This window comes from Phragmites australis, chromosome 8 (genome assembly GCF_958298935.1).
Source record: "Phragmites australis chromosome 8, lpPhrAust1.1, whole genome shotgun sequence".
Lineage (NCBI taxonomy): Eukaryota > Viridiplantae > Streptophyta > Magnoliopsida > Poales > Poaceae > Phragmites > Phragmites australis.
In genome coordinates, this window is record NC_084928.1 from 24,969,181 (window position 1) to 24,981,882 (window position 12,702).

Sequence of the window (12,702 nt, forward strand, 5' to 3'; positions counted from 1 at the left end):
ATCACAGGCTCAGCGCAAGCAGGCAGAGAATTCTGAAGCCCGTGCCTGGAGTGCAAACGCGCAAATTGATATGATGTGGAAGTGTGTTGAGAAAGCCGAAGGCCAGAAGCGTGAGTTTTCGCGCTGAGCGAGGGAAGATGAGTCACGCTTGGAACAACTTGAGAAGGAACTTAGCGCCCTTCGCTTGGAGAAACAAGTGGCCGAAGAGGAAGTGAAATGCTTGCGCCAAAACCTGCAATCCTCTGAAGCGCAAGTATGTGACCTGCAAGCGCTTTGCGCCTCAGAGAGCGCCAAGACACAACAGCTACAAGGAGAGTTGAGCGAGGTGAAGGCTCTCTCCAAAGATGCTTTGAACACGCTTGGGGAGCTTGAGCCGAAGGCTGTCGCTACGTGCGAAACTATTAGCAATACCTTCAAAGGTATTGGTGCATCGGCGACGCCCCCAACACTCGACCTTGTCGGGCTGGGTGGACTTATAAGTTGGATCAGTGAAACCAGCGGGAGCCTTCTCCCATCCACTCAGCTTTATGGTGACTTCTGCGCGATGGTTGCCGCCCGGAGTCTTGTCCAGTCAATTGAAATGACGGGCTACAGTCAATTGAAATGACGGGTTGCGACCATCATACTGTGCTTCAAAAGTCTACCTTTCGGTACCCGGCGGACATGTCAACTTCGGCCGTCACGAGGGTGTTGAAGACCACTGCCCGATCGTTTACCACCAATTATTGGTGCAAACACGGTCGCAAGCTCGCCCTCCGAGAGGCGGAGATGAACCGCCAACGAGTATGTTGCTTCATATTATTGGTTTTGTTGTCTTTTTGGTCGTGCACTTTTTTTATGAAATATTTCTTTTGCAGGCAAAGGCGAGGGATGATCCCTCATCTAAAGCTACAACCGCGGCGGCCGAAGAAACTGGAAAGGTGGGATGATTCAACGCAAAGTGTCATTTTGTTTTGAGTTCTCCTTATATGATGGGGCGATGTATTATACATTGACGATGTAATATATATTATATTTGCTACGAAATGTTCTTGACTTGTTGCGCTCCCTGCGCAGGTCCTCCCTTCGGACACTGCGCAGGTAGCCGAAGAGGCTGTCCCCGTTACCATGATGAGGGACAATTTTTTTGTGTCTTAGTCTTGCTGGGATCATTTCGCCGCCGTCATCCCGATGTTGAGTTTGAGCGGTACTGGCATGCAAAGTGTAAGGCGTATGATGCCATGAATACTAGGACCAAAGCGTTTTGGAAATCTTTTAGCCATTCGACATTAGTTAACCGCCGAGCTGAGCGCAACCGGCGCCGTACTACACGCGGAGACGTCGAGGGTCCGCCTATGCTCCTTGAGCCGAAGATTGAGCCCAAAGACAACGACGAGCTCCCACTTCGCCAGCCGTAGCTTTGCTATCGCCACGGTCCCTCTTCGCAACTAGTTGAACACACCAAAGGTGAAGATGATCTTCGAGCACCTCCGTCGGCTTCGACTCATGCTGGGTCCCCTTTGGCCCCAACCATGCATTTTCATGCAAGTGAAGGCATAGCCTTTCAGTTTGCTTTTAGTCGATGGTATAAGGATTTTATTGATCCTGATGTTGACCGCTTTGCAGAATAAAGGTTGCATTTACAATATTATTACTTTGCTTTTTTGGGCACTTACTTCGGCGGCATCGCGCTTGAAGTAACATATTGGCGTTTCGCAATGTTTTCGGATGTTAGGAACGCCTTGTCGCTTACTCGAGCGAAGTCTTCTTCGGCGAATGATATTCTCGTTTATTCATCTGGGGTGTCGCTTCGGCAACGATGAATTTTTAATATTGGATAACGCCGTTCCCCCAATTTTTCACCGCAGCTACCTGCGACTGCCAGAGAACTACTTTTTCGAGAACGTCGCCCCCCCCCCTGATTTTTGGTCGCAGGTATCTTCGGTTGATAGAAATTTATTGTCTTTGTTCGAGAGCGGGAGCTCTTAGGACAATTTTTTGTTTGAGGGTTCGTTTTTCTTTTGGTGCGGGGGCAGGCACTCTTAGCCCTCGACTTTTTACCTCGAAGTGCGTCTCCTTCTCTTAAGTCACGCGACACTTCGGCTTCTCTTCTGAAGGTTTGTTTTTGCTTCAGTGCGGGGGCAGGCAGTCTTAGCCCCCGACTTTAGCTCGAAGTTCGTCGCCTTTTCTTAGGTCAAGCGACATTTCGACTTCTCTTTCGAAGGTTTGTTTTTCCTTCGGTGCGGGGGCATGCACTCTTAGCCCCCGACTTTAGCTCGAAGTTCGTCACCTTTTCTTAGGTCGAGTGACACTTCAGCTTCTCTTCCAAAGGTTTATTTTTCCTACGGTGCGGGGGCAGGCACTCTTAGCCCCCGACTTTAGCTCGAAGTTCATCGCCTTTTCTTAGGTCGAGCGACACTTCGGCTTCTCTTCCGAAGGTTTGTTCTTCCTTCGGTGCGGGGGCAGGCACTCTTAGCCCCCGACTTTAGCTCGAAGTTCGTCGCCTTTTCTTAGGTCGAGCGACACTTCGGCTTCTTATATATATATATATATATATATATATATATTTATTTTTTCTTAAGGTCAAAAGTGTACGTCTTTTTCGTTGACACTTCACACCTCTAGTTGTGCCGTATACTTGCGGCCCTTCACTCGTCGATTGGTGTGTCACCCTGCTCTTAGGCTGGCGCACTTCGACGACAAGTTACCAATATTCAGAACAAGCAATATTTTCTGGGGGTACTTCTACTATATCGATATTTACAAGGGTTCCTACCTCATTAAAAACCTCACCCCCTAACGAAGGGGTCCCCTGTGAGGAAAAGAGTGCATTTCCCATACAATTTGATTATATGAAAAGAAAAATTACACAAGCTTCATTTTGGCCGCCATCGCTGTCAGGCGTAGAACTTGTGAAGGTTGTCCGCATTCCATGTATGTCCAAAGGTTTTGGCAACGCCTCCACTGTTCCGGTTGGCTTCGTCTTCTTCTTAGGTGGCATGGCGTCGAAGTGTTCGATCCCCGCGGACGGCGCCAACTGTTGGGACCGAAATCCCAGACAATGTGGACCTTCGCTTACGGAAATGCTGAAGGGTCCTTGGGGTGACACGTGTTTGGGGTGGAACAGTTTTTCGATCGATCTTTCGGATACAGTATGGTCCTATTTATAGCCCGTACTTGATCACTCCAGGCGTGGTTTACAAGTCCTACCCCTTTACCCGCTATATTCTCGGAATATTCGGGGGCATTATGGTACAATTAAGCATATTTACATAATTACAACTCTGCCCTGAGCTACCAAAGCGGGCCCCACTATCCAGTCGTGATCTTCGGCTCCGAAGATCCGCTGAAGTCTTCTCCATTCCGTCGTCCGCGGGATGGCCTTCAGCTTCTGAGCGAAGACCGGCTGCTATCTTCGCCCGCCGCGGTCAATCAGGACCGCTGGCACGGACTTCGCCCTTCGGTTGAAGGCTCGCCACCGTCTTCGCCGGCACAGGAAAACGAGACTGCGGGCACACCTACACCCTTCGACCGATGGAGCTTCGCAATCTTCGCAACCTTTAGATGCAGTTCCTGAAACGAACATGTAGTGACAAGCATGTGATCTTTCCAGTAGACTTCGAGCTATCCTCCAAAAAATGAGGCGGGAGATCATCCCCAACAGTTGGAGCCCCGGACAATCTCTCCGGCAAAAAGTGTTGTCTGAGAATGCTAATGAGACAATGCACACCATAAATGTGTCTTATAATATCTACGTATGATTAATATGCGCTGTTATAATCTAGCTCACTTAGATTGTTCTTTTCCTCTGTTAATAAGATTATAATCTGGCCCAAAAATTAATAGAAATTCATTAAAAAACTTTTAGCTCCGATCAGTTAAACCAACTATATCCTTGCGAACAAAAGAAGTTACACCAATTATCAATAAAATTTCATATTTTACTATTACCACAACTATCCAAAAAGAAAAAAATATATACAAAGAATGAAAGAGGAGATGAGTTCAAAGCTCAAGTCCGGTGCTTGCTTTTCTTGAACTGAAAAAAACGGTTCCTGTGGGACCAAGAGTGGCATGCGGCCGCGCTGTTCCGAAGCCAGGCCACCACTTTCGGACTCCTGCGCCTGGGACACGACCAAACATTTGCAGGCAGCTTCCAGGGTTGCTCCAGGCCGGGGCAAATTTCTTGACCCAACGAAACGCCCCTAGGTCTTTCGAGTGCACTGTTTACCATTGTTTTCTCGATCCCCAAATGTAAAACTCCTTGATTTTCTTTTTTTTTGCCCCATTAGAATCATGTTTAGAGTTTCTTGATTTGGCATTAGAATCAGTTCTATACTCCATTTCAGATTTCATGTCCCACAAAGTAGCTTTAGAACTAATTAGTTAAATAGGTCATAGCGCCTTTCCATGCTTCCTGTAAGCATCTAGGCCGCTGATTCAAATTTTGGTGATTATGACAACATAATCATCATGACTAACTTGTTCTATGAATTATCATTGAAAGTTAGGTCATGGTGATGATTCTTGGTTCTTATTGGCTCTGATATTGGTGTTCATAGTGTTTGTCAAAAGATAAACGCGAAGATTAAGGATTATTTAGCTCTAAGTGTCATAGGAAGTTAAAGTTGACACTTAGGAGTAGACATGATTATTTATTTTCTTTTGGCCGTACTATAAACGGGTTGAGAATAGTAGTTTGATCTAATTTAGACTAGAGAGGTGTTTGTAATGCACACTAGTTGATTATCACGTTAGGTATCTTAGAAGAATCCCAAGGAAGTGAAGAAGGAAGATGGGGTCAAGTTTGGATCAAAATGGACGAAGCCCTGTTTTCTGTGCAGTCACCATACATTATGGTGATGTCATCATACAGTATGGTAAAGTCGTCATACGGTATGGTTAAGCAATGATTGTATTGTACGGTGGGTATCGTATAGATATATAGAGAGGTTGTTTTCAGGATGTTGAAGCTTCATTCATTGTATTGTACGGTCCAACAGTGATCGTATTGTACGATGATCACCGTATTGTATGACGGGTCATTGTCGTACTGCTATACAGAGAGCATGTGCACTGGTTGGCGAAGCTCAAAGTCAATGTATTATACTATCGATCCAATCACCGTATTGTATGATGGGTCATTATATTGTACGGTGACTTGTATGGAACAGTAACAACTAGCTTTTGGCCTGTTGGATTCTTCAACGGTCATACTATATGGTGAGATTCTCGTATTGTATGGTGGTGGTCACTGTATTGTACGGTGCCTAGAATTTCTGCACGTCGAGGTCGAGGCATAACGACTAGTTGGCCTTTGGAGATATAAATACCCCTCACATGCCTGCTTATGGTCCTCTTGGCTTGTTGATGTGCTTATTTACATCATTAGTGTTAGGAGAAGCTAGTGTGCATTCATACATCTCTTTGGTTTATATTAACTCAAGTTAGTTATTTGATTTGTTAGTCTTGGTGATTGGTGTTATCTAGATGGCTTGATGGCGTGTGATTTTAGTGAGCTTTATGGTGATGATATGTTGTAGCCCCAAGATAATGACGTGCCAGTTTAGAGTTCATGGTTCTCAAGTGAAGGACTGCCACTTAGAGGACTAGTGCAGCTACACTCTTTGCACGGGTGCTCCAACGAGGACAAGTGGAAAGCACCAAATCTTCGATATCTTAGGAAATAAATGAGCATTCTGCCCCTCTCTTTATATTTGAGCATTTACTTTTTAGCATTTGATTTTAGCAATTTAGTCTTTCGCATTTACATTTGTAAAATTGTCATGCTATACTAGGAATGAAACTGTGTTGCAAAACTTTGTGCGCTAGATAGTCACACCTAGAAACTAGAGCACATTTAGGCTAAGCTTATTTAATTTGTTGCTACTAGTTTATAGAATTTTTAAAAAGTTTTAGAACCTAATTCACCTCCTTTCACTTCTCCAAAATTGCTTTCTCTATGGAGCGGTTATCTTGTGGTTGCTGTTCTGTTATCATGGAGATTCTCACTAATTCTAATTTGATCTTCTTCATTTTAATGTATTTTTGAGAAAATTGATTAGCAGGTCGTTCAAAACTTATATAAAGCTGTCCCTTTTTGGGCTTTGACCCATCGTAAACTATAGTTATAAGATAATTACAACGGTGTCTGTCACAAGTAAATCCGATGAGTAAAAAAGTAAAGTTGATATTGTAGGATGTGTGTATTCCTTTTTCTGTTCTCCAGACATTGCATATGGCGCATGCGCGAACATTAGATACGATGTAAAAAGAGTAAGTGTTGATTTATCCAAAAACACAAACACTTTTGAAATAATATGAAGCTAAATAAGCATCAATCTCATAGTAAAACTAGGTCATCCAATGACGATGATAGCTAATAGAAATTAGTAGTTAACTAGTTTTCTATCCATAGGTTGCAGCGGGAGAAATAACAAAGGAAGAAAGAAAGCGCAAGACCAGGACTCGAGGCGCGCGGTGGCGGTCCCTGACGGCGGCGAGGTGCACCTGAGAGGCTCTAGAGGCGCGCGAGCTCTTGCTGCAGGTCCTCCCAGTGGACACGGATGATAAGCGGATGAAAGAGCAGGCAAAACAAAAGGCTGACGATACATCTATTAGGGGTGTTTTAAGTATGAGAAAAGGAAAAGCTTTGAAATTCATGCGTGGATGTAGTGATTCCTCGTTACAGGTGCAGGATCTTATCACATCACCGCATTTGTGTCCACAAATACTGAGAAGCAATCTGAGTCCAAAACGGCTGAAGCTTGGTACGTGAGGTGCATTAGCGATTTCATCCATATACAATCCATGACCAATTTATTACTTCTCAATTGCGGAATGAAGCAAACATGTTATAGCACGACGACTCATTCTTGAAATTCAACTGGAGGTGGTCTTTTCTCAGTAAGTTTGCAAACAACACCAACCGACACAAAGTTGGCAAAGAATATCATCACTCAGTAAGATATACTTGTTCTAGTTCTTCGCAAATTGATACGATACAAGGGATTGTATTATTCCGAGACTGCTCAACTCAGGCCCCAATTGACAAGGCTCTGGAAAAACTTTTACTCCTCCGAAATCCATTTCTTAGAAAAAGCAACTACACTAATAGATCGGTATGGAAGAGAGTAATATGTAGTAGGTACGAGGAAAATAGAAATTGTATTTTTCTGCTTTACCGAATGAGGAGCATGAAATATTGTATTATTGAGACTAATATGATGATGTGGTGAATAATTAAAAAAAGAAAAAATCCAGAGATGTACTATATTAAGGTAAAACAGTATCGGTAAAACAGTATCTGAGATGACGTTTAACAGATAATACAATAGTCATAATAAACAAAATAAATGGTAAACAGTACAATAATCATAAGAAAAATAATAGCATAACTAATCTCTTATTCCGAAACAATACCACTTCAGGGATGTTATGGTTTGAATCAATCTTTATTGCTTACTCTACATGTCTAAATATATCTTGGCAGTTGGCGATCACTATGGTTAGCTGCAATCCTGTGATTCCAAAATCCAAATCCTTGGCTTCTCCCAAGAAGCAAGACCGTGACAAAGGAACTGGGTCAGAGGAGAGCCATTTCCGGAGCAGAGCAGGAGGGAACTGGGTCAGGCTACGCAGGCCAGGCAGCCAGCCCGCCACGTCGACCTCACGGCCATGGCCCAACCCTTCTCTTCTTCCTTCTCCTGCTTCCCTCGCCGCCCGCCTGCCTCCACCTCCTCCTGCTTCCCTCGCCGCCCGCCTCCTCCCACCTCCTCCCCAAGAACGAGAGCGTCTGCCCTCTCCTCTTCTTGGCACCCTCCCAGGCGCAGAGCGCGCCGCCGGTTCGTCACGGCCGCGTCCTCCCTCCACCTCGGCCCGGACCAGATCGCCGAGCTCGCGCGCAACAAGGTTGGTGCCTGACTTGGTGGTTGGTACCCAGCCAGTTTATCGTTCGCCGGCTTCTTCTCTCCGTTTTTCTGCTGTAGTGACCGGTTCTTGGTTGGTTTGAGGTAAGGTTTTGATTGCGGCGACCGCGGCGACCGCGATCGGGCAGCTGTCCAAGCCGTTCACTTCGGGGAGCGGCCGCCTCCTTGACCTAAGGACCGTCTTCCGGTCCGGAGGGATGCCCTCCACCCACTCTGCTGTGAGATGATCATCCCTCACCATTACTTTCTTCATTTTCTTCGTTACTCCCCGCCTTTTGGATAATCCTAGGCCTGCTTGCGACTGTTGGTATATCGTGCTGTTGATGAGGTAGTACAGGGGAGATGTTTAGCATGCCTATTAAATTGTTCTTGTTATTCCTCGCAATGAAAATTAACATATGGCCATGTTATCTAGAAATCAGATTGGTCAATGGGGATTTCTGAAATACAACGAATCCTGAGTGACTTGAAACGTATACGATTGTCTATAGTTGGTCGAAGAAGAACTGCTATAAGGCATTATATGAAAATATTATTCTTTATTTTAGAGTAATGCAATTCTATTTTAGTCTTACCTTTTTGAGGTAAAGCAACTGTCGTTGCTATTGACACTTCAAATGGTAATGGTTCAAAGCTCTAAATGTCCTTCTCCTGTCTTGTAGGGTGTTGTGGCAGTGGCTACTTCGCTTGGGCTAGAAAGGTTAGTTTCTTGAATATCAGTGGTTCAGAACTTGCTTGTTTCTGCTTGTTTTATCCCTAGAGTGCTTGTTCTTGTTTTTCTTGATTATTGGGTTTAGTGTGCAGGGGGTTTGCAGACTCCATATTCGGGATGTCAGTGGTGTTTGCAGCGATTGTAATGTATGATGCTCAGGTATGCTGAATTGTTTAGGATTGTTTTTTATTCCTGCACTAATTGCCAGGAAGTACCACTATCTGAAGGGATAAATTGTAACCAATAAACAAATCTGTGATTGCAAGTTAATCTCTCTCCTTAGCTGCCAGATTTTCTCATACATTCTGCCTTCTTATCAGCCGCATGCTTGCATGTCCTGTATTCCTTCTTGTCCCTTGTCAATCGTCACCAATGCCGTATTTCATTAGGCCCTGTTACATGGATAGATCATGCAGTTGGACACTGTTTGCTTGTTTGTTACCTCAATCTTTGTCGCAATCAGGTTATCTTGTAGTTAATGTATTTTGTACTCTTTAGATTGAACCTGAAGCTCCGAACGAGGCAAAGACATTGATCTTAAGTAAGCAAATGATTTTCAAGATATATTGGGTGTAACAATATAAACAACTCACAAACGTCCAAGTCCAAATGTCCCTAGCGTCAGCAGGTTGTTTCGACAACCATTATGATTGCTGAGTGCTGTTGTTTAGAGTTCATTTAGGTTAGAACATAACTATCATGAAACGCTAAGAAGAATAAAAACTCTATTATTACCACCCTGTGTAAATTGATATAGAGATTTGATCAATACTCTTAGTTACCCAAGGGAGTATGAGGTTCAGTAGAATTTATTATTGTTATGCCTTTTGTAGTGTCTAGTATGTCTGCAAAAATTTTCAATCTCATCTTATTGATCATATAAGTGTCCCAATTATGTGCATCAGTCTTTTCACAGTTTCCTCTGATGATCGCCCATCTTATTCTACTGCACAAACTTTTTTGTAGCTTTTATTTGTTAGAAAATAATATCGTGGCTTTGATGGTCTAGGCACAAAATTTCTTATGTCATAAAAGAACCAGTTAGGAAATAAAGCTGGAAACCTCTGTTTCTCATTATGATTTCAGTAAACGGATCGATTGATGGCATTCCTTAATGGAAGTTGGGGGCATGTGCTCCATTTCCTAAAAAAAAAACTGAAAACTGGAAAATATGTTTCTGCATCATCATTTGTCTCCTTTTCGGAAACAGTTTAAACAAACACGCGCACGTGCGCGTGCACACACACGCACAAAAACACCCAAAGCTTGATCCTTGAGTAAGGTGTTGGAGATACCTAGCTACCTTATAAATCAGTATCATAGTATCGACAAATCTAGCTTAACTAAGCTTGAGCCTTGAGTAAGGTGTTGGAGGGGCATATCTTATAAACAAATACATTAGTATTGTCAAACATAGCTTAACTACATTCTCTACTGACTAGTTTAGTCTCAAACTTGATCATACTGTTAATGTATGATTTTACATGGTTGTCAATGTGACGTGCAAAACAGAATGATGTGGTAAAACTGCAAAAATGATTTTCAAAACTAAAGATGATAATCAGATTATCTTGCATTCTGATGGATGAAATTTTGTTATTTGCAGCGGGAAAATGAGACTTTTGTATTTCATCCCTACTATTATGAAGAGAATATTAGGGGGGGGGGGGGGTTCATTTTTATCATTTCTACCGCACAACTGAAGCTATTTTAGCAGATCCACAAAATTTCTACTGAATGTAAAATTGGCTAATCGTGATATGTACTATTCGTACATCACTATATTACAGTTTTTCTGTTCACTTTTCTCCTATAATCATATATGTAGCCAGAACACTTCATGTGGATGTTAGATATAAAGAATTACGAACATCTTGAACTATAAGAAAATACAAGAAAATTTAATAAAGAAACGATATTGGTGTGAGATTTTTACATAGCTTTTCCCTTTGGTACATACATCACATGCCCTGTCTTTCTTCTCCTTTTCCTGTAAAATTTGTGCAATCTCAACACTAGCAATGGGTTTTATAATATTTAGTCAAGTAAAATGGAAAAAGTTTTTTTTGGTTTGCTTTCAGATGTATTATATGAATATTATATACTTATAAGTATTTTCACATACACTTGTGAAAGTTTAACTATTCAAAGTTGATAGTTATTTGTATATGGAGGGAGTATATTACTATGTTGAAGTGGAATAGGCAATGTTTGCGTGCAGCACCCTGAGCATTAGCAAATAATGTATTCTTACCCAAAGATATATCAGTTTGCAGTGGAGTTTGCACTATGGAGCACTATGATGTGCCCTTACATGAAGTATGACTTTCAGGGATAACGTCTGGGCTTTGGCTTTTTCCTTTTCATTATTTTTCCTCTGTTCACATTTGAGACCAGCGCTTGCCATTACCTTCCCTTCTATTTGGTTAGTATATTTTTGTCAACATCGTGTGAGCCCTGAGTATGTTAGCTTTATGAGATCATTGCAGGTGCCTATCAAATTTTTGTTTCATATTTTGAATCAGTGATTTTAAAAATGGTCAATTCGTCTCTGCTTGATGCGGGACAGTCCAAATAGTACTTGTGTGTTTAAAGAACCACTACAGATTGCTAGTAGCTGTTCTCACCAATGTTAAATTGTCTTTCATGTTGAATTTATCTAACCCCTTGTTAGCTGTTCAGTTGTGTAGAAACTAACAAGATCAATCGGAATATATGATACCCTTGTTTTGAATTATATCCCTGGTGTGCGCTTTCTTGAAGGGTTAATGCTCAAATATATTCATTTGGTGTTTTCAATAGGGAGTCAGAAGAGAGGTTGGTAACCATGCAAAGGTTCTGAACAAGTTCTTGGTCCTTAGAGAGAAGGCACTTCAGGATTCGGAGGTGGACATGGCTTCTGAGCTCGTTTCAGTTCCGGAGGAGGCGATTTCTTCGTCCCGTTCAAATGCGAGCCCCTCCCTGAGGCACAGTTCTGGGACAGCATCTCCAAGGTTGAGCGCGCTCCGGAGTTCAGGTTCAGAATCTGAGGTAACTGAACTGGCGGAGCTGAAGCTAGAGGAGGGTTCCCAGTTGAGCGAATCTGTTGGCCACACAGAGCTCCAGGTCGCGGCCGGCGCCTTGTTAGGCTTTGTTGCAAGCTTAGTCGTATATGCGACACTGTGACGCCACTATTTTTACGTTCTTAGTCACATGTCTGCTATTTGGTTACTTCAACTGTAATACAAGTGATTATTCATTGTTACAACGATTAAATAGGAAAAACCTTTCATCAAATGATATGAACTGAGATGACGTTTGAGCCTCTCTGTTCCATTTTTTTGAAAGCTATATATTGTATTAATAAGAAGAAAAATATTGTATTAATAAGAAGAAAAATATGACGTGTTGGCTTGCTTAGTCAATTAAGAAAAAGTGAGCAAAAATCATGAATGTAATGAGCAAATTACCTAACTAAACTAAATCTAGAGCATCGTAGAGGACGATCCAAACATTTAATCAGTTATCTAGCTAAACTAGGTTAGAGTGGCCAGTCAGACCGAATCCATCAACCTTGAAAACACAAGGTAGATAACTACCAGATGATACCTCTAAGGCAAAGGTTCTGTCGTCGCCGATTCTGAAGAACAAAATTGAGTTTTCACTCGAAGAAAATCTCTTGGACTAGGGAGGAAACGCGACAACACCGTCTCTAGATATGGACAGGAAGCCAAACAAGACTTCCATCTAGTGCTCCTCTGCCTACCAAAATCGAAGGGGGCCAAAATGTGGTCGAGCCACTAGCACATGCTAATGACGCATCCATCTACCCCTAGAGCATTCACGGACCAAGGAGCCTACGCCAAACCATAGAACTCTCAGTTTTAAAAGGAAAAAAATCTTGCTGATGGTACACAGGTTAACATATATACTTTTATCTTCTCCAGGCACGCACGAACTTTGATGCGCGTGGTGAGAGAGTTAAATAATCATGGCTTGCACCCTGGATTGCTACTGATAGCTTGGGATGTGATGGCATGGCGGAAGAACCGTAACGCATCAGGCGTTGCCTTCTTTCTGCAGATTAGTTCATTCGCGATTCGT

At 42.7% G+C, this 12,702-nt stretch overlaps 1 protein-coding gene across 2 annotated transcripts; it reads left to right on the forward strand.

The window, feature by feature from the left end:
• Positions 1–7,511: 7,511 nt before the first annotated feature.
• On the forward strand, positions 7,512–11,923 carry LOC133926840 (uncharacterized). Of its 2 annotated transcripts, XM_062372976.1 has the most exons (5): positions 7,517–7,890; positions 7,997–8,125; positions 8,570–8,607; positions 8,712–8,778; positions 11,422–11,923. In XM_062372976.1, the coding sequence occupies exons 1-5, from the start codon at positions 7,657–7,659 to the stop codon at positions 11,782–11,784; spliced, it is 831 nt and encodes a 276-aa protein (XP_062228960.1). In that variant the 5' UTR covers positions 7,517–7,656; the 3' UTR covers positions 11,785–11,923. The 2 variants fall into 2 exon arrangements, with proteins under 2 accessions (XP_062228961.1, XP_062228960.1); XM_062372977.1 differs by lacking the exon at positions 7,997–8,125 and having other exon boundaries at positions 7,512–7,890.
• The last annotated feature ends 779 nt before the right edge of the window (positions 11,924–12,702 follow it).

Excerpts from the sequence above, each read along its gene's own strand:
- LOC133926840 (XM_062372976.1), top strand. The coding sequence starts at position 7,657 with ATGGCCCAACCCTTCTCTTCTTCCTTCTCCTGCTTCCCTCGCCGCCCG. Across the intron at positions 7,891-7,996 it reads CCGAGCTCGCGCGCAACAAG|GTTTTGATTGCGGCGACCGC; the intron begins GTTGGTGCCTGA and ends GTTTGAGGTAAG. Across the intron at positions 8,608-8,711 it reads ACTTCGCTTGGGCTAGAAAG|GGGGTTTGCAGACTCCATAT; the intron begins GTTAGTTTCTTG and ends TTTAGTGTGCAG.